We start from the raw sequence: 19,535 nt of genomic DNA on the forward strand, positions 1-19,535 counted from the left end.
TAATGATAAAATTATTGTTATGTGATGAATTTTAAAAATAATCTCTTATAAAAAATAAGATAAAACTACATATAATAGATCATTTTTTAAAATCACGACGAGAACTTCGTGCAACAGAATATATAAATTCTTAATCTCTTTCGATCTTTTCTCGTGTTGTGAATTCTTGCGGGAGAAAGTTTCTATTTGTGGATTCGGTTTTGACGAAGAATCTTTTCGAAGAAATCGCCGCGGGAGCGAGTCGACGTGACGGAGATGGAATCCAGTGATCCCAGCGGCGGCGGAAGACCTCCCCCTCACGTGCACCACCTCCTCCGTCTGCCACCGCCGTCGGTGCACGTGTCGAAGCAAGATTTCAAGCAGTCGCAGGCGAAAAGACCCCAGCTTTCCCCAGACGACGGCCCGCCGCCATCACACTCTTCCCCAGCCGGCAGCACCGTCTGCCGACCCCGCGGCCGACCGCAGGGCTCCAAGAACAAGCCGAAGCCTCCGATTATCGTCAAGCGGGACTCCCCCGACGTCCTGCGCTCACACGTGCTTGAGGTCGTCGACGGCGCCGACGTCCTCGAGTGCGTCACGGAGTACACCCACCGGCGAGGGAGGTGGGTCACCGTGCTCAGCGGCGCCGGTTCCCTGGCCAGCGTGGCGCTCCGCCCTGCCTTGCCGGGGAGCGCTGTGGTCACGCTGCGCGGCCCGTTCGAGATCCTCTCGCGCGGTGGGACCGTCCTCCCACCGCCGGCGCCACCAGGCGCCGGCGGCCTTACCGTGTTCTTGGCTGGGAGCCAGGGGCAGGTGGTCGGCGGCGTCGTCACAGGGCCGCTGGTGGCCACGGGATCAGTGGTGCTCATGGTGGCGAGCTTCGCCACTGCAGTCTACGAGCGGTTGACGCTGGAAGGCGCTGAGGGTGAGGAGCGTGAGCCGGTTGCCGCGGCAGGCGGAACGGGAGGCTGCGACGTCGGCGCCACCGGCGGAAGGAGCAGCACTCAATTCCGTAACTCAAATTCCTACCAGCTCCTAAATGACGTCTTTGGCTGGGGAACTGGAACCGGTGGAGTCCGACCGCAATTTTAACTCTCTGCAAATTCTTCGTTAGATTCTACGATCTGTATCTTCTCCTTCTACGTGGAGAAATATTTGGAGATTTTAAATCACATCGAATCCATTCGCCATCTCTTTCATTATAACCGATTTTATAAATAAAAAAGTGATTTAGTGATTTTGATTTAATATTTTAGAAAAAAATGCTTTTGATTTTATTTTCCATACTAAGTTGCCGACAACATTTCAACATAACGGAGGCAGCTAAAGACAGACAGCTCAACCAAAAAGTAGTAGCAATTCAAGAATTGGAAACCAAAATTCGCCTGCCGTTCAAAATCACAAAGAAACCACCGATGGTTTATTGCAGAATACAAGAACTAAAGATAATCGAGAGGCATACATGATCTTTATCCTCCGAACATGATTTTTTTACTTGAGAGGGATGAACCTGGAGGAGTGAGTAGCACCAATACTAGGCCTTCCATGCTTCACGGGCTTGTATGATATTGAGAACTCAGCCAAGTAATGACCAATCATCTCGGGCTGATGTCAGAAAAATCAAAAATAAGATAACAATCTTGATTATGCACTAGTTAAACCTAGTAAAATAGTTACCTTGATTTCAACCTGATTGAAGGTTTTTCCATTGTATACGCCAATGATGCTGCCGATCATCTCTGGGACTATGATCATGTTCCTAAGATGCGTCCTCACAGGCTCTGGCTTTTCACCAGGAGGTGCATCTCGCTTCTGAATATTGTGTCGACAATAAACAAGGTGATTCAGTTAATAGAATCGCATACTGAGAAATCAGATATTGATATGAACAGCAATTTTGTGTTAAATTGGTTATAGAATCAGATACTGAGAATTCAGATATTAATATGAATGGAAAATTTGTGCTAAATTCATATATTAATATATAGAAATCCTTAGACATCACCCAGCTATTTAACTTGTGTTGTTTTGATGCCTCATTTAGCTTATAGAACCATTACATGAGTCTTAATACTATCTAAAACCTTAAGAGACAGGATAAATAACAAATACCTTTTGGCAACTTCATGGTTTTGGTAAATTCTAGTAACCAGACAAACTCTGTGTTGCAGGAACAGTGACATGGTAAATACTTTGAAACAGCCTATCCAAAGATGTGTATCACCACAAAACTAGACACACAGAACCACACTTCCATAAACAATATATGTATGCATATGAATAATCTCAGAAGCAATTACACTTTTCGCAGTTTTTAAGGAACTACCATTATGCATATTTTAATGTATGTAATAAGGTTTAGAAGGCCTAATTTAAACAAGAAAATGTATCACTTAGCAAAACTACCTTGATGATTGCACCATTTAAGCTGATAATAAACTTTCATAAGAAATTTCACTAAACAAAATAAATGCTCATATTCCCACCAAGAAAATGCAAGAAAAAACAAATTTACGCTTCCAGCTATAATTAGTATGTTGATGTGTTTTGGATTCTTACATTGCATATACAAATATAATCATACCATCAAGAAGAGTGATACAACTAGTTACAATGAAAACTTGATTTGGCATTTCGTAGATAAAAGAACAAATGCAGTGGAAATAGAGAAGGGATAAAGGACCATCATACCGCCTTGCGGAGCTTCTTAATCAGAGCCATTGGCTTTCTTTTGAGGCCTCTCTGGAACCTGCGCACATCAGCGCCATTTTAAGGCGAAACCGACGAAGAAGAATAAAACGCAAAGCCAGAGACGAGATCTAAACCTTCTTCGAGCGCGAGCGCCGAAGAGCTTGACGAGTTCATCAAGGCCCATGTCGAGGAGCTGATCGAGGTCTACACCGCGGTAAGAGAACTTCCTGAAGGTCCTCTTTTTCGGATGCGCCCCTCCGACGTCCACCGCATCCGAAGCATCCGCCTGTGGTCAAATCCAATAAAAAAGATATCATTTTCTAGATCGTAAAAGACTGCGGAATCCTTACTATACACCAGCACAAAAGGAGAGAAGGACGTCAATCTACCATGATTTTCTGGTTCTCTCTGGCTATGAATTCCGCCGCGCAAACTTAGAGAACAGGAGAGCAGAAGCGGAGGAGAGTAGGGTTTCGGCATATATTTATACTCGTAGAGCTAATGAATGGATTTACCATTTTACCCATGAGCAATTGGATTAATAAGCAAAAACCAAAAAAATAATAATTACGAAACATTCATTTCACACACTATACGGGTAAACAAACGGGTACAAAAAAACGGGGACGAAACAAAAAATGAGAATCACGGAGCCTCGAAGGGCACTTGGATAGGGTGGGGTTTTGAGGGTTCGTTCTCCTTCCTCCCCTTCCTCCGTCTGTTCGTGATAAGGTCTCCGTGAGATAAGCGAGGATTTAGCGAAATACTTGGTTCTCTCATAGGTCTCGACTTCCCTGGATCTTCGGAGGGCCAAGGTCGGTATGTTCGCTTTCTACTTTTTTATTTCGCGAGGTTTTTACGCGACTGCGTTTGAATTCGATGTCTTCCGTAGTCATGTCCTTGATGCAGTGATTCAAGTCGTTAGTTTTCCCCTTTCATTCTATTGTGGATTCGTAGTTGAGGAAAGGATGAATTTTGATGATTTATTTGTTGATTTCTTTATAATGCTTCCGCTAATTTCAACTTGTCCTTAAATTCGATGCTTTGATTTACTCAATCTCAAAACAGAAAGCACGGCTTTCTTAGGAAAAATGGAAAGGGGCACTGCCACTGGTCAGAAGCTCAGTATTGTTGAGTTCTTCGAGGAGAAAGGATTCGATGACGAGAAAATAAACAGAATGCTGAGGAAATGCAATCGGCTGGAGAGCATAGAAAGGGAGAGAGCCAGTGAGAACTGGGATTACCTGGAAAGCATTGGTATTCAAAAGAGGAAGCTTCCTTATGTTATCTTCAAGTGCCCCAAGATCCTAGCTTTGAGCATGAATCAGAAGCTTGTTCCTACTGTCCAGTGTCTTGCAACCTTGGGATCAAAGCCTGGTGGAGTGGCCTCAGCCATCACCAAATTTCCTGACATTCTCTCTCACAGCATTGAGTTGAAGCTATGCCCTCTGTTAGCTTTCTTCCAAGCACTAGGAATTTCAGAGAAGCAACTGGGTAAGATGCTCTTGCTTAATCCAAGGCTCATTAGCTACAGCGAAATGAAATTGACTCAGATTACTGATTTCCTTGTAAGCATTGGCTTCAATGAGGAGGGGTTGATTGGTAAAACTTTAGTGAAAAATCCATTTTTAATGGGTTATAGCATTGAGAAACGGCTTTTGCCAACAACAGAATTTCTCAAGTCGATAGGCCTAGATGAACTAAGTTTGCAAAGGGTTGTTTGCTATTTTCCTGAAGTATTTTGTAGGGATGTAAATAGGGTTCTCAAACCAAATTTAGCATTCTTAAAGGGGTGCGGCTTTGACAATAAGCAAATTGCAAATTTAGTTGCTGGATATCCACCTATTCTGATCAAGAGTGTCAGCAAATCCCTGGAACCCAAAGTGAGATTCTTGGTTGAAGTAATGGGAAGAGAAATCAGTGAGATAGCTGATTACCCTGAGTTCTTTCGGCATGGGATGAAGAAGAGTTTGGAATTTCGGCAAAATATTCTGAAGCAAAAAAACGTACATTGCAGTTTAAGTGAAATGCTTAGCTGCAACCAGAGGAAATTCATTGCCAAGTATGGATTAACTGTTGGATTCTCTTGATTTTGTTTCTTGATTCTCTTCCCTTAGTTTGGTCTCAATTACACTAGCTAGAGAACCAAGTGTTTGATCATTGGTAACGAGGCTGTAAGAACTTGCTTCATGGTAAGAGATATTGTTGTTCTTTTGTGCTTGGTTAGCACTGTTGAGCATGAGTTGTGTTGCAAAATAGCCAATTGTTCTTATTGTTCCTTATAGTTCTATAAAATAATCAATCACAAATTCCGCACTCATTAAAATTCCTGTTTACATAAATATGCATGTGTATTTCCTCTATTTAAGGCATACTACATATCTCTTTTTTTTTTTCCTTGAGTTGAGGTGCAAATATTATATATCTATATGATATATCCTTAAGAAATGATAAAATGATAGAGAACATGCTAAGATAGTATTGATATTTTTAAGTAAAATGAATGGGTTCTATGATATGTTCATTTTGCTAGAAATTGTTTATGCTAGTAAGCAATGCTCGCAGTATATGGAACTGTACATCAAGCAGCAAACTTGCCGTACACTAGCTGTTTAGATGAGCAATTCTTAGCAGAATTACATGATAGAGTTTTGAAGATTCTATTTGGGATCACCTATAAATAATCTCCAGAAAAACTGATCAGCAAAATGAACATGTAGCTCATAAAGTGATGCCATATGAATGCCAAGTAGATCATCTAAACAAGTTGATGGATTCAGAATTGTAGCAAGCTAGTTTTTACTTCAATGGATTGTAAAAGTGCTCAGAATTGCTGAACATGTATATTTTGGTGATGTCTAAAGTTGCAAACTTCAAACTCAAATCAGTTCAGAACAGTTGAACCAAACAATTAACTGATTCAATCAAGAATCATAAGGCTTTTGACTTTGGGATATTTCTTCCTGCTGCCATTGTACTTTTGTTCCCTTTCAAGTGAAGAAGGGGGGAAAAAAACAATGATTCCTGCTGGTGGTTTGCTTTCTTGTAATTTTCATGTTTAGTGTGCCATCTGTTGTGAACCAAAACTTTTCGCGAACTTGTTTGTTCTTCCAGCAAGGAGGCAACAGAAATTGGTAAACATCATTTCATGCCCGGATGTCGGTCGGATTCTGCGATCCTGCAGCTGCAAGATGATAATCTTTGATGCTGTTATCTGTGAGCCATTGAATCGCCTCTTGTTGCTGATAAACTCATGAGGTTAGAACATAATAGCAGTTCTTTTTCTTCTTTTTTTCTTTCAATTTACTGATTTAATGTCAGTAAGGGACGAAGGTGACTTCATATCACTTTCATACATTGAATTATTAAGATTAGACATCACCATGAGAATTTTATTTCACCATCGAGATCTAGCTAGATAACTACACATTATCCATGGTCGTGGACCATTTTTGTGACATAATACGTACAAAAGAACTTTAATCATGTGAAAAAGAAACAAAGTGAAGTTGATAATAATCGATAGGAAACGGCGTTCAGTCGGTTCGGTCGATCGGTAAACCCACCGAGAAATTGAGAAATTTAAGTCGAACCGGAAAGTTGATTGATTGCTCGTGCGGATATCGACAGGTGGGGGGGACTAGAGATACATCAAACCCATCATGAACCATAAGATTCTCTTTGTCTACCCATCTTAGTCCAACCATAACAAGAACAAGGAGGAAGAACACCAAATGGCCGAATTAAACCCCTAAACTAATGTGTCAAGATCAAGTAAATAAAGTTGGAAATAATTGAGCGCAATATAATAATTTTTTATTTAACTTTGTTATCCTCCTCTTTTTTGAATCGACAAAATAAGGATTAAAATGACAATGAATTGATTTGCTAGTTGAAGATAGATTTGGCATCGATAAGAAGTTCCTTATATATAATTGGAAAAATACGATACAAGTTTATTTACACGAAATTAATTCGGTTTATAATATTCTGCCATATTTTTTTTTTATTGATTATCGATGTGATTAGATTCCATTGAAATCTAAGTTCTGAAGAGGAAGATGCTGAGCTGTTGTCCTCCTCTTCCCCCTGCCGGGTCGATCATGTGGAACGATTCTGAGTCCGTCGACCCGATAACCCGCTCGAAGCTCGCTCGCATGTAAAGCAGGTCCCCTGCCTCGCCGCCAGCTGCGGCAGCGGCGGCGGAGGCGGCTGGCAGAATTCCGGTCCCCGCCGACACAGACCGCATCAGCCTGAAGACCTCCGCGTCGGCCTCCGTCGCCCGCCTCCGGATCGCGAAGCCCACCTTCCGCCCGTTGCAGTACATGGTCCACACCGGCGTGCTGAGCAAGGGGCCGCGGCCTCCGCCGCCGCCGCTCTCCAGAGCGACGCGCAGCAGGCCGTGCTGCATCTCCCGCGCGAGGTACGCCGTGGGCACCGTGAACTCCAGGAGCAGCAGCGGCGGCGCGGCGGCGTGGTCGTGGACGCAGAACCGGACGCGGCCGCGGCGGTGGCCGAAGAAGGTGCCGGTGACGGTCGTGGCGGCGGCGACCGTGGGAGCGGGAGCAGTCACGGCAGCAGCGGTGGAATTGTTGTCCGAGTCGTCCTCGTCGAAGGCGGAGGCGTTGGAGGAAATGGGAAAGCCGGCGCAGCAGGGGACGACGCACTCGATCAGACTGCGGAAGGAGCGGCGGCCGAAGCGGACGTCCTTGGTGCAGTCGACGGCGGTGGAAGTATCGATGATGTAGAGGCCACTGCCCCTCTGGCTCCCCAAGTCAATCATCGTCCTCATTAATTTAATTACCTCGTCTCAAACGAAGAACAAAGGGGAATCGAATGCGCAAGACACCATGAGAGCTGTCCATTTAAATAGGTGACGAGAGACAGAGATTAAGCTCCGTTTACTTGGACGGAACGGAAGTAGGAATGATCATCGGACAATATCACATAGAATGCTGTTAAACTCATTTCTCGCTTAACAAACAAACAAGACTTACCTCCAGTTTTAACTGCAATAACATGAGGCATAAATCCAGTTCCAGTTGAACCTGCAAGTAATTTACCTTGTAAGAAACACAAATGCCATGGCGGACCGAAGACAAGCAATTCTTGATGTCATCAAAGTTGCAATTTCTAGAGCCAAATAGATAACCATACTAAATAGAATACCGTGAATTAGATAAATCCAACTGATTTCAATTGACAACCAAGGAAGAAAACAACAGAAACTTCATGGAAGACTTGTAAACTTTTCCAAGAAGCAAACAACTTACAATACAAATTACAGGTTACAGTGAGAATGTAGCTTACCAAGAGCTTTTATGTGTCGCTTGTTGGTTGAACCTCGTGGACGACCTCTAGCCCTTTTGGCACCCTCTGCAGCAACTGTTGCAGCTACATGAGTAGCCGGAGAGAACATTCCGGTGCTCGGAGGAGGAGCCGCCGGACTTGTAGATAGCGGTGGCACGCCGAGTACTGGCGTGCCATCGGTACCATACTTCCTTGGACGGCCACGCTTTCTCTTGAAGGACTCCCCGGAGCTATTGCCGGGAGAAAGGACGCCGCCGCCGCCTGCCACTGCATGGAATTGACGAGTGACACTGGAACTCCAACCAGTCACTCCCTGAGACATGGGAGTAACACTGGCACTGCCTGATGGTTCGTAGACGCGAACACCATTCTCATGATCAACAACCTTCGCGTTGAACAGAGAAGACAGATTTCTTTCCATGGGTTAGCTCCTTTTATGCTTCCCGACTGCTACAATCCCAACACTGACCGCCCGGCGGCAAACATGAATTGACGGAAACCTTCGCCGGGCATTAAGAAAGTGCAAGAAGATCAGATTTTTATTTTCACGGATACATTTCTGAGCAATTCTATACTCCTACAATGAAAAGAAAGTAGAATTCAAACTGATTTCTCAAAATTTTCCGGCGTTTCCTGAAACAACATAGGAAAAAGGGGGGAAACAGCATCAAAATCGCAGCTTTTTAGATCTAGTTCAAAAGTTACATGACTTCAGAAGAGGAAATAAGAATTTCACGGCGAACACAAGAAAGCGTGGTAAAAAACAGGGGTTTTTGTTTTAAAAAATTATTCTGGTCAAGAACGACCGAGTTTTTGGGTGAAATAAAAATATGAAATTCGAAATTTGGTAATTAATTAAAATAAGAAATTATCAGATGAGAAATTTAGGAACCCGTTTGGTTTTCGGAAGATAAAAAAAATAAAGGTATTAAACCCTGAAACAACAAATTCAGAAGGAAATCTACAAGAAAAATTAGAGAAATTACGAGATCTGTTCCTCAGCCTTCTTTCACTCGATTTGCTCCCGGAAAAAAAAAGCACAATTAAAAAAGGTTTTTGAATTTGGCAGGGCGAAGCAGAGAAGCGTACCGAACAAATCGTGGGAGAGAAGAAATCTCAGTGGAAGAATCTTTCGCAGCTGGTGAGCAAAATTTGTCATGCACAATTCCAGATCACCCCCCAATAATTTCTAGTAATTTTTTAAGGAAAATAATATTATAAGCGATAAATTTGGAAGTATATATATTTTTTAAAAATATAAAATAAAAATTGGAAAGATTAAAATATTTCCATTAAATGCTCAAATTACAAATATCCAAACGAGACAAATAATATTTTAATCGAATATAAGCAATATTTTAAACATAGATATATTTTTAAAAATTATTAAAATAATTCTCTTATTTTAAGGTCCACCTCATCTAAAACGGATGCCAACCGTCAAGTTATAAGTCAACATCACGAAGAATATCTATCGGGCGGGTACGTGTCTGGACACGAATCTTATGGCACTCAATATTTTTCTTAAATGGATCGGATAATTTCCGGGTCCCAGTGATGGCCTTTCTGTGAATAAATAAAAGATTCCGGGCATTTTCGAACGGTTGGAATTGGATCAGAGGTTTTGGTGGCGACAGTCGATACTTGAGGCTTCGGATCGCCTGTCTCTGTTTAGACAACGCTTAAGTAAAATATGATCTACCATTGGTGTAGTAATTCGGGCCCACTAAAATGAACAACTCAGGTGAGACATTTAGCTGATTGGTGGTTCGGATGGGAAACGGACATTGACTTGGTTCGACTGTAAGGTAAACCTACCGCTTCAGCGCTTCTTTTCAATTCATTACTTAACGGGCTGCGGCGGGGCAACAAGGCAAGTAGAAGCGAGAGGAAGGCAGAGAGAGAGAGGCAGGCGGAGGAGGATGGATTCCGACTACGGCGTGCCCAGGGAGCTCTCAGATCTGCAAAAGCAGCGTTCGCTGTACCAACCGGAACTTCCGCCGTGCCTTCAGGTCTCGTTTCCGCTATTTTTGGGCTGTGTTTTTGTCTTCCTGCCGTCGCCGTTTTGTCCACCCTCGCTTGTTTTTGATCGGGTATAGAGAATAGTGCGTTTTCTATTTGTTGTGTGGGGTTTTTCGGGGGAATTGCTGGATCGTCGTCCATGCTCTGCATTCCTGTTGGATCTGGAAGTTTTTTTGGTGGTTTGAGAGTTTGATAGTGCGAGATGAAACTGTCGTTTCAGATCTCTCTTCTTTGCATGCTTTACGCGCTCGATATTGTGTGTCATTTAAACGTTTCACGAAGAGCTCGGGCGGTTGTGGCGCACTGAGCAGTCTTCGTTTTTGTTTATTTTTACTGACAGTTTTTTCAGGACTGCTTAGGGAGGTAATGAAAGTATTCTTAAGCGTGTCGTTAGTCCTGGCTGGGAGAAATTCTTTCTGGACTAGTTAACTCTAGTGGAGATGCTGTTTTAGCACTTACGTTTGTTAATTTTTGTCCAATCATGCGACAAACGTTTTATTTTGAGGATCCTTTTTGTCAATTTTAGAAAAAGTTAGTTAAATGAAATGGTTCATTACGTTTTTTTATTGATAATGATATGGAATCTGAATGGATTTTTTTTTTTAAATTTTCCCCCTTTTTTGAACTCCTGAATTCGAACCTATCAACGACGAATTCTCAAAAGCTTAGACATATATGTGGAATTGTTAGGCTACCATTTTGCATGGATGCATTGTCTAAACATTGTAACTATTATAGCAAATTTTCATATAGTAAATAATTGTCTCTACTGCTTGTCTTCAAGAATATAAATACAGTTGCAAAAAATAATGACAATTGATGGTTATTTTACAGATTTTGACATTTACTTGAATCAACGTCCAGTAATGCCAGTTCATAATAATGCATTTCTATTCTTGCATAAAAATCATTTTTTTTTATCAGATGTCATGGATGTTCAGCAATTCCATTACCCACATTGATATTTTAGGTTTAGGGCTTCTACATTGTGTCCTTTATATACATGTAATTATCCCTTAGAACATATACATAGTCTATTGCAAGGATTGAAATGCCGAGCTGTGCCAATTGGCACGAGAGGAAATCACTATTTTGTGTGTCGTTGGCAAGCAAGACCATATTGGCATGACGAGACAACATGAGGGTCGAGTGTTGATGGGCATGCACAGTGAAATATGAGAGACAAGAGAAAGAGAGAAATTTGGAGAGAGACGATCATATGGAGGAGAGTGGAGAAGAGGATTGGAATTACAAAATTTGAAATTTAATTTAAACCCAAAATATAATATTTTTCATCTCCAAAATTTGAAAAAGCTTGAATTTTTCTATAATATTTTACATTTTCGATCAAATCTAGAATTATTCAAATGTTGTAGAACAGAGGACAATTTCTCATTTTCTTGTTTTCTGGTTGTTTATTCGGTAACCGGGCTGGTTTCATGCTACTAATGAAAATAGTCATTCATTCTTCTTAACAATAGATCCTGGGGATGGTTCATTATGCTATTGCTCTAGGTTTGCATACAACTACGTTTCTTTTAGTAAAATGTGTTTTAGACGCATGTGGTTCCAAGTTAATTTAATGCCAGATACAAAATTATCGTTGTATCATATTTTATTGGCTAAAACTCTATCATGGCTTGACCTTGGTCTATTGAACCCAACTCAGCAAGCATTCTTTATTTGATTCAGCTGTCTTAATATAGGTTATTTCTGTTGCTGGTCATTAGTCTTGTTGCTACTCATATTGTATTCTGGTATGTTCTAAGAGATTATTCTTGTATCCTCTCCTCAGGGCAATGCAGTCAGAGTTGAGTTTGGAGATGCAACAACTGCTGTTAATCCCACTAATGCACATGTCATTAGCCAAGTATTTCCACACACTTATGGGCAACCATTGGCACATTTTTTAAGGCCTAGTGCGAAAGTTCCAGATGCGCATATCATAGTGGAGCAACCAAATATTAGGTGTATTTTCTTATATAAATTCATCTTTCTAGTATTGACATCCTCTTAAAATACAAGAGCTATTTTATATCAGGTACATTACATTGTGGACCTTTCAACTTGACAACATTTACATGTGTCATCCAATGCACTACGAGTATGAAAATAGAGGTTTTGTAGAATTAGCAACTCAAAAATGATAGACTGTATATATACAGAATGTACTAGGAAATTTATAAGTTCGCTCTAGTCTAGTATTTTCTTAGAGGATAAGCTAATTGCAAACAAGAGGATCATTGTGATTGAAGTATGAACTGATGATCCAATTAGGAGGGTCTCTCAATTGGATGAGGCTGTATGGATGGAGGAAATTGGTACACTTGACCCAAGGATATATTTGTGAAGTATGGTGATACTTTTGCTGTTCAGCAATAACTGTGCCTTTACTGAAGCCACGCTGGATTGTGTTTTGATGAACAAGGATTAGGTGACTGGCTGGCTGAAACATTCATATCAGTAACCTGGCAGTCTGCCAGTTCATTGAGTCATGTGTAATCTGGTTTTGAAAATATTGATTATAACCTATCAGTCTAACTCGCAGTTATCTAGTCAATCTGCAACTTATTGGCTGGATTGAGGTGTATGCATGCCAACCTGATTTGTCATCTCATGGAGAGTCAACCTCTGACACATAAGTAATAAGCTTGAATTGATCAGAAATTTTTAACAAGTTGATTAACTTACATTATGCAAATTTTGTGTATGGAGATTAGTTAGATGCATGGATTGAAATACCGAACTGTGCTGCCTTAAATGGGCAATATTTACCATTCCAGCACAGGATTAGTATCGGTACCTACCCGCACCGCGACCGCAAGGTCTGTGAGGTTGTGACGGCCTTAAGGTCATCACGAGGCGGTCGTGGCCTCGCGAGGATGCTGTGTTGCGTAGGGTAGGACGCTCGCACGATGTTGCAGGAAAAAAAAAACTTAAGATAAACTTGATGAAACTTAAACTTTATATTAATATTTTCAATTAACTCCCCGCAATAATTGATAATCTAAATAAGCTTAATCAAAACCTAATAAAATTATTTCATTAATTTAATATATATATTTTTATTTATTTTAATTTTAAAAATATATAATAAAATTTATTATTTATTTACCATATAGAGGAGTACGATCTTGTATATTTTTCTTCTTTTTAGAAAATTATTTTATTTTTAATATTTAGATTAAATTTGTTATTTTTAAATAATATTATATTTAAAAAAATACCGAAATCATATCGGCATGACATGATATAGTATTGAAATCGTATCGTTCCGGTCATACACCAAAACTCTGATAGCTCGAGATTTTAAACCATGGTTAGATGTGTCTTGGGTTTATTGTTGATTCAGGATTTTAGCAAATTTTAAATTTAATAGTTTTTTTTCTTTATAAAAATCAATACTTAACATGCAATTTGTCTTAGTAGCTTTTTTCAAGCAACTTCTAACCATTTTGCTTCTTGTTGTAGGGTTGGTATAGTATTCTGTGGGAGGCAATCCCCAGGGGGGCACAACGTCATTTGGGGTCTTCATGATGCTATCAAAACCCACAACCCTAAAAGTACATTGCTTGGATTTGTTGGTATGTCCAGTATTTATTAAATATTCATTAAAAGTATATAAATATAGCTTTTTTGTTGCATTATCTGTAATGATATCTGGTTCAAATTGTTATACACCTCAACACTTGTGCTCTTAGTAGAATTTGCATCTTAATTCTACATATGATATTCATTGGTCAAATATAAATTGGTTATATGAGGTTTGTCTTTTTACCCTTATGCAAGTCTATTTATCTATGTAAATCTTGAGGTTACTACATCATGGAAAGAGGTGCAGTTCCTCAAAGGTAAATTTTCAAACCAACCATGGTGCATGGAGTATAGAAATGGTAATTGCCCAACAAAGTAAAATTGGGCATTCATACATTTCACAATTTTTAATTTGTCATTATTATTAATCCACTAAATCATTTAACTTTATAATTTTCTAAATCCTATTTCTTATGAGATATTAATCATAATCTATAGATGAATAGTTGTTTCCATTCTTGATTGAAAAGGTTAATTTAATTGTTCATTTGAGTGTTTCTTAGTGCTCATAAGTTTGGATATTTTAGATTTTTGCTGATTCTTTCTTATACTTGGGTCTAAAATCTTAGCCCTTTGGAGTTTTATGCTGTTCTTTATGCATTTTACTAATGCCAAGTTAGTACTTACCATCCAATCTTAGCATCTCTTCTATGCTTTTGTCTTGACTTTCTACCAGCACAATCAGAAAAAGAATACTAATTTCATTTTATGCATCTCTTCTATGCATTTTACTAACTTTCATTTTATGAGTTTTGATCAGTGTGCTGTTTTAATTGCTTATTATTGTTATGACTACTTTTTTTGGGTACAATCAGAAAAAGAATACTTCAATAAACATCCTGCTATAGGAAAAGGAATTTTGCCATAGTGGAAGCCTCCAAAGATCTAAATTATTATTTTTTTTCATGCAACAGACTTGTTTGTTAGGTTGTTCTCTATATCCAAGAATGTGTTAAGTCCATTCAATCTTAATTCTTGGAGTTTTTTTTTTTTAAAAAAAAATAAGGCTCAAAGTGTACTAATATCTTTCAAATGCTTTTTGGACCTACCTCAACAATCAAATGCTTTTTGTCCCAGAAATTATTGTTCTAGTTGTTATGTTTAAATCATATTTGTTTTGCTTTACAAAATTGTGTTTACTAGGTAGCTACTTGGATGATTTAGATGGTCTACAATTTTGATGAATTGTATATGTATCCTTTAACATTATTTATTCTCATTCCTTGCAGGAGGTACCGAAGGATTATTTGCAAAGCAAACAGTGGAAATAACTGACGATATCCTGTCAACTTATAAAAATCAAGGTTTTTTGAAGGATACCTATGATCTGACAGTTTTTCTTCTACTTTATTCATATATTTCTTCTAACTATAATTTTTCCTTGGCTTTGTAGGTGGCTATGATTTACTTGGCCGGACAAAGGATCAGATAAGATCAACAGAACAAGTCAATGCTGCAATGTTGGCCTGCAAAGACTTGATGTTAGACGGCCTTGTCATTATTGGAGGTATTGTCTAATTATGCAAAAGTATGTCTATTCAGATAGCCAGGATTAACTGTTGATTATCCTTTTTTTTTTTTTTTTTTTTTTGCAATTCTCTAGGAGTTACTTCCAACACAGATGCTGCCCAGCTTGCTGAGACATTTGCGGAGTTAAAATGCCCAACAAAGGTTCCAGATTTTGAGTTTGTTGATTCAACAAACTAACTAATATTTTTTGTATCTATTTGGTGTCCAAAGGACTTTAATTTGACAAATTGATGTATCTACTATTGCAAATTTTGGTGGATCTTTATGAGGAAAAAGGTTGTTTTGTTTGATCTTCTAGAAGTATTAAATGCGAAGAAATTTTGCTGACAGGTGGTTGGAGTTCCTGTAACCTTGAATGGAGATCTAAAGAATCAGTTTGTTGAAACAAATGTTGGGTTTGACACAATATGCAAGGTATTGTTTTTTTAGTGAACTTAGTTACATAATTTTTCCTAAGATGAATTGCAACTGGAGTTACCTTTTATTTTCTTTTAAATTCAGAGAATCATATTTCTCATAGCCTTTTTATTTTGATTTTCAAAATACATTCTGGTTGCGTCTTACACTTTCCCATGGTTGTGGCTGATATTGTTCAATGAAATATCCTAACAAAAATTACTCTCGTCATTCTATTTGCAGGTTAACTCACAACTGATAAGTAACGTATGCACAGATGCCCTCTCAGCTGAAAAGGTACTGTCTTGCTCCTTTAGCTTAAAACCAAAGCTTTGTGATAACGTAGAGTGATGGTTGTGTGTTGTGTTTGAACATAGCACTGAAAAATACAAAAAAAATCCACCTAGTTTTCACTTTATGTCCTTGATTCCTTTCAAGGATAAAAATTATATAAATTATATACTCTATTTCAGAAAGTATCATTTTGTTGTTTTTTCCATGCTTTTCTCTTTGTGCCATGTGCCCACTTTTGGAAGGTGACATGTCACAGAAACTTGAAGAAAATTTGCATCAGTGTTCATCCTAGTATATACTTTAGTGAGAGCTATATTCTTTGTGTATCCTCTTGTGCTGTACAAGAATGAATATACCATCTCTCAATCCTTGGGTTTCATCATTCATTTGCTCTCTTGTGTCAATTCTTCTATTGCAAGTTTGGATAAATGGTTGCTATTCCTGTCAAATATACAAATCCATTTCCTTTAGTGTTCCTCCATATCTGGTGGTTGACACAGATGAGAAACTTTGATTCACTCTATAGATGATGTTGTAAATCAAAACTAGGGTTTGCATTAGTTGGTGGATCATACTGGAAGGGGAGATATCTAGAAAACATTGAGTGGTGATTGAACCAGACATTTCCCTGTCCTTATTGTCCGTTGATATGAATCAACACTAATCTGGTATCATTCCAAGCTGATCTAGTAATCAGCACTGAATTGGAAATTTTTAGCATTTGTTCTTTTGTACATGGTGCTTTCAATCGTACACTATCTGAGGGCTTATTATGACTTGCTTTGCTTTATTTTGTTTCTTTGACTTATTTAAGATTTCATTTGCTTTTCAGTATTATTACTTTATTCGCCTGATGGGCCGTAAGGCTTCCCATGTAGCTTTGGAATGCACTCTCCAGTCACATCCCAATCTGGTAAGTTCTTATTTCTGGTTGCATTTATCTGTTCTTGCTGCCTTTTATCTTCTTCTTCTTATTATTTTTATTTTCTATGTTACTCAGATTCTACTCTTGGTTTATTGTTACTGGTTCAGGTTATCCTAGGGGAGGAGGTCACATCATCTAAATCTACAATTTTTGATATTACAAAACAATTATGTGATGCAGTCCAGGCCAGGGCTGAGAAGGGTAACATGTGGATTCTCTCTTGCTGTACTGTTCTATGAATCATTTACTGATGTACCAATTGCTTCTGATACAGACAAGAATCACGGTGTCATCCTTATTCCGGAAGGGCTTGTGGAGAGTATACCAGAATTATATGCCTTGCTTCAGGTAAAATAAACCTTGCTTCATTATACTTTCGTTGCTTGTTAGATTGAAGCTCAGAGACTTGTTTTTAGATAATTTAATGGTCAAATGGATTAGGAAATTCATGCTCTTCATCACCGGGGAGTGTCTGTTGATGATATTTCCTCTCAACTTTCACCTTGGGCTTCTGCTTTATTCGAATTCTTGCCACCATTCATCAGGAAACAGGTATAGGTCTTTCTTGAGTTGCTTCTTTGTGTATTAGAATATATTTAGATGTTTATTCACTAGATGGTGGAAAATATTTCCTGAAATATTTATCAAATCTAAAACCGCATGTTGTACACTGCAGTTACTTCTACATCCTGAATCTGATGACTCTGCACAGCTTTCCCAAGTAAACGTTCAACATTTTGACATATTGAAAATATTTGAAGAGGAGTCATTTTCTTCTCTTACTTTTGCTTGGTGTTTTTCTATATAGATTGAGACAGAGAAGCTTCTTGCACATTTAGTTGAGACAGAAATGAACAAGCGTTTAGTAAGTTCAACTTAAATTCAAGAATTTCCAGTAGTTCAGACTGACAACTTAGTTTTTACTTTCTATTAATGGTCATGACCCTTTTATTTATTTTTATGCTGCATCTTTTATCCTCTATGCAAACAGTTTAAGTTGTGGATTATTTTACAGAAGGAAGGTACTTACAAAGGAAAAAAGTTCAATGCAATATGCCACTTTTTTGGGTATCAAGCTCGAGGATCCTTACCATCAAAATTTGATTGCGACTATGCCTTTGTATGTCTTACATTTTGCAACTGGTATGTTTAAGTTCCTCATCTGAGTTGTGACGTCTATCAAATTAATGCTCTTTTTAGGTTCTTGGCCATGTGTGCTATCACATATTAGCAGCTGGCTTGAATGGGTACATGGCTACCATTACAAATCTGAAAAACCCTGCCAACAAGTGGAAATGTGGTGCTGCTCCATTTACAGTAAGACCTGTGACTCATCAACTTGTTACTGAAATTCAAATGCTTTGAACGGCCAAACTGAACAAACTTGCAAACTCTGCTGGCCCAAATCGACACTTTTAGTTTTAGGATTAAATTGCAATTTATGGCAAATTCTAAGGGTTAAGTTAGAATTGTCCTTTACTGATGTACATAAATTTCATTTGACGAGAGGCTTCGATTATTGCTAGGCAATGATGACTGTGAAGAAACATTGGTCATGTCATCCTGGAGTCACCTCAATTGGAAAACCTGCCATCCATCCAGCCACAGTTGACTTGAAAGGAAAAGCATATGAGTATGTAGTTTCTCACTGATCCTTTTTTGAACTTTCTATTTCATTGCTAGGTATTTCTCTTTTTCTATTGAATGCACAAGGTTAACCAGATATAATAATTTGTGGAATCTTCATTCGTAGAGTAAGAATGCAAGTATTTCATTAGAATATTTGAGTCAAGGATCTTTTTGATTATTTCCTCCATCTGCAAACTATAGATTAACATGTTTTTATCAGTCAACCTTACCTAAATTTGTATTCCAGGTTACTACGAAACAACTTCTCAAGACTTCTGATGGACGATATCTATAGAAACCCAGGGCCTGTCCAATTTGAAGGACCAGGTGCTGATGTTAAACCTCTCACACTGTGTGTTGAAGATAAAGACTACATGGGCAGGATCAAAAAGTTGCAGGAATATCTTGATGAGGTTATTTTTATATCATTTAATGGATTTTTTTAAATTTGCTACTCTTGCATTCTTGTCATCCTTAGCATTTTTACTAGGAACTACTTTCCAGTAAAATAAACCCTTTCTGCGCTATTTCATTAGCTGGTTATGAATCACTTAGGATATTTTTTCTCTGTAATTCATAATTCTGGAAGAAAGAAATGATATATTACATTTTCAGCTTATTTTTTACTATATTTTGAATTTTATATAGGTAAGAAGCATTGTGAAGCCTGGCTGCTCGCAGGATGTCCTTAAAGCAGCTTTAAGTGCCATGTCTTACGTGACGGAAACTTTGACCCTAATGTCTTCCTCTCCAAACGTGCAGAAACTTCATTGAAACCTCTTTTCACCGTGAACTCTTGTCAAACCTTTTCCATTCTACCCTCTCAGTTTTACAAACTGATGATGATATATGTTCATTGCTTTTTTGAGTCTATGTTTTTCTATTCTTTTGTTCCTTCTTACATGAGAGGAATAAGAAAAAAAACAATTTCTGTTTTATTATTTGGATCCTTTGCCACCAGAGAAGAGTTACAGACAAACTGGTATCAGCATTTTGTGTTGTGACATTGCGAATGATAAAGTCAATATCCATCTTATATCTTGAGGTATGGCACTTGAAGAACTTCAACCAGATTGCATCCACTTGCATTGTCACCGACAAGGCAGTTACATTTGTCAAGGGCCGGGTTGAGTATCAGAAACAATTTGGCCATGACTTTCTGCAA

General features: G+C 38.7%; 6 protein-coding genes across 9 annotated transcripts; 3 read left to right on the forward strand and 3 right to left on the reverse strand.

Annotated features, from left to right (window-relative positions):
• Positions 1 to 390: 390 nt before the first annotated feature.
• LOC122008715 (AT-hook motif nuclear-localized protein 29-like) lies at positions 391 to 1,160 on the forward strand (the record flags this gene model as incomplete). Its single annotated transcript, XM_042564545.1, has 1 exon — positions 391 to 1,160. A coding segment is annotated over one exon (681 nt), but the record flags the coding sequence as incomplete, so codon positions are not given.
• A 210-nt stretch (positions 1,161 to 1,370) lies between these two features.
• Positions 1,371 to 3,134, reverse strand: LOC122013764 (40S ribosomal protein S15-like). The gene is made up of 5 exons (XM_042569993.1): positions 3,060 to 3,134; positions 2,805 to 2,956; positions 2,671 to 2,728; positions 1,657 to 1,791; positions 1,371 to 1,584 (listed from the first exon to the last, which is right to left on the reverse strand). The coding sequence occupies exons 1-5, from the start codon at positions 3,060 to 3,062 to the stop codon at positions 1,471 to 1,473; spliced, it is 462 nt and encodes a 153-aa protein (XP_042425927.1). The 5' UTR covers positions 3,063 to 3,134; the 3' UTR covers positions 1,371 to 1,470.
• A 174-nt stretch (positions 3,135 to 3,308) lies between these two features.
• LOC122038858 (transcription termination factor MTERF6, chloroplastic/mitochondrial-like) lies at positions 3,309 to 4,912 on the forward strand. 4 transcript variants are annotated; one of them, XM_042598817.1, is made up of 2 exons: positions 3,309 to 3,489; positions 3,757 to 4,912. In XM_042598817.1, exon 2 carries the CDS (start codon positions 3,762 to 3,764, stop codon positions 4,758 to 4,760), a length of 999 nt encoding a protein of 332 aa, XP_042454751.1. In that variant the 5' UTR covers positions 3,309 to 3,489; positions 3,757 to 3,761; the 3' UTR covers positions 4,761 to 4,912. The 4 variants fall into 4 exon arrangements, with proteins under 4 accessions (XP_042454751.1, XP_042454749.1, XP_042454747.1 ...); XM_042598815.1 differs by having other exon boundaries at positions 3,310 to 3,489; positions 3,739 to 4,912; XM_042598813.1 differs by having other exon boundaries at positions 3,310 to 3,485; positions 3,739 to 4,912.
• A 1,649-nt stretch (positions 4,913 to 6,561) lies between these two features.
• Positions 6,562 to 7,504, reverse strand: LOC122038859 (protein MIZU-KUSSEI 1-like). The gene has a single exon (XM_042598818.1). The coding sequence runs from the start codon at positions 7,460 to 7,462 to the stop codon at positions 6,713 to 6,715; it is 750 nt and encodes a 249-aa protein (XP_042454752.1). The 5' UTR covers positions 7,463 to 7,504; the 3' UTR covers positions 6,562 to 6,712.
• Positions 7,505 to 7,560: 56 nt separating this feature from the next.
• Positions 7,561 to 9,167, reverse strand: LOC122008722 (AT-hook motif nuclear-localized protein 10-like). Its single transcript, XM_042564557.1, has 4 exons — positions 9,070 to 9,167; positions 7,981 to 8,613; positions 7,668 to 7,718; positions 7,561 to 7,625 (listed from the first exon to the last, which is right to left on the reverse strand). The coding sequence occupies exons 2-4, from the start codon at positions 8,399 to 8,401 to the stop codon at positions 7,561 to 7,563; spliced, it is 537 nt and encodes a 178-aa protein (XP_042420491.1). The 5' UTR covers positions 8,402 to 8,613; positions 9,070 to 9,167.
• A 671-nt stretch (positions 9,168 to 9,838) lies between these two features.
• On the forward strand, positions 9,839 to 19,308 carry LOC122038860 (pyrophosphate--fructose 6-phosphate 1-phosphotransferase subunit alpha-like). The gene is made up of 19 exons (XM_042598819.1): positions 9,839 to 9,992; positions 11,798 to 11,970; positions 13,474 to 13,586; positions 14,826 to 14,900; positions 14,990 to 15,103; positions 15,200 to 15,267; positions 15,457 to 15,540; positions 15,766 to 15,819; positions 16,649 to 16,729; positions 16,849 to 16,942; positions 17,016 to 17,089; positions 17,183 to 17,293; positions 17,418 to 17,462; positions 17,550 to 17,606; positions 17,757 to 17,861; positions 17,942 to 18,058; positions 18,268 to 18,374; positions 18,618 to 18,783; positions 19,019 to 19,308. The coding sequence occupies exons 1-19, from the start codon at positions 9,903 to 9,905 to the stop codon at positions 19,142 to 19,144; spliced, it is 1,854 nt and encodes a 617-aa protein (XP_042454753.1). The 5' UTR covers positions 9,839 to 9,902; the 3' UTR covers positions 19,145 to 19,308.
• The last annotated feature ends 227 nt before the right edge of the window (positions 19,309 to 19,535 follow it).

Source organism: Zingiber officinale, chromosome 1A, assembly GCF_018446385.1.
Source record: "Zingiber officinale cultivar Zhangliang chromosome 1A, Zo_v1.1, whole genome shotgun sequence".
NCBI classification, from domain to species: Eukaryota; Viridiplantae; Streptophyta; class Magnoliopsida; order Zingiberales; family Zingiberaceae; genus Zingiber; species Zingiber officinale.

Coding starts and splice junctions, on each gene's coding strand:
- LOC122038859 (XM_042598818.1), bottom strand. CDS start 7,462: ATGAGGACGATGATTGACTTGGGGAGCCAGAGGGGCAGTGGCCTCTAC.
- LOC122013764 (XM_042569993.1), bottom strand. Junction 2,729..2,804: donor GGCGCTCGCGCTCGAAGAAG/GTTTAGATCTCG, acceptor TGATGTGCGCAG/GTTCCAGAGAGGCCTCAAAA. Junction 1,792..2,670: donor TTAAGAAGCTCCGCAAGGCG/GTATGATGGTCC, acceptor CACAATATTCAG/AAGCGAGATGCACCTCCTGG.
- LOC122008722 (XM_042564557.1), bottom strand. CDS start 8,401: ATGGAAAGAAATCTGTCTTCTCTGTTCAACGCGAAGGTTGTTGATCAT. Junction 7,719..7,980: donor GCGACACATAAAAGCTCTTG/GTAAGCTACATT, acceptor AATTACTTGCAG/GTTCAACTGGAACTGGATTT. Junction 7,626..7,667: donor TATTGCAGTTAAAACTGGAG/GTAAGTCTTGTT, acceptor TGAGTTTAACAG/CATTCTATGTGATATTGTCC.
- LOC122038858 (XM_042598817.1), top strand. CDS start 3,762: ATGGAAAGGGGCACTGCCACTGGTCAGAAGCTCAGTATTGTTGAGTTC.
- LOC122038860 (XM_042598819.1), top strand. CDS start 9,903: ATGGATTCCGACTACGGCGTGCCCAGGGAGCTCTCAGATCTGCAAAAG. Junction 9,993..11,797: donor AACTTCCGCCGTGCCTTCAG/GTCTCGTTTCCG, acceptor TCCTCTCCTCAG/GGCAATGCAGTCAGAGTTGA. Junction 18,059..18,267: donor GTGGTGCTGCTCCATTTACA/GTAAGACCTGTG, acceptor GATTATTGCTAG/GCAATGATGACTGTGAAGAA.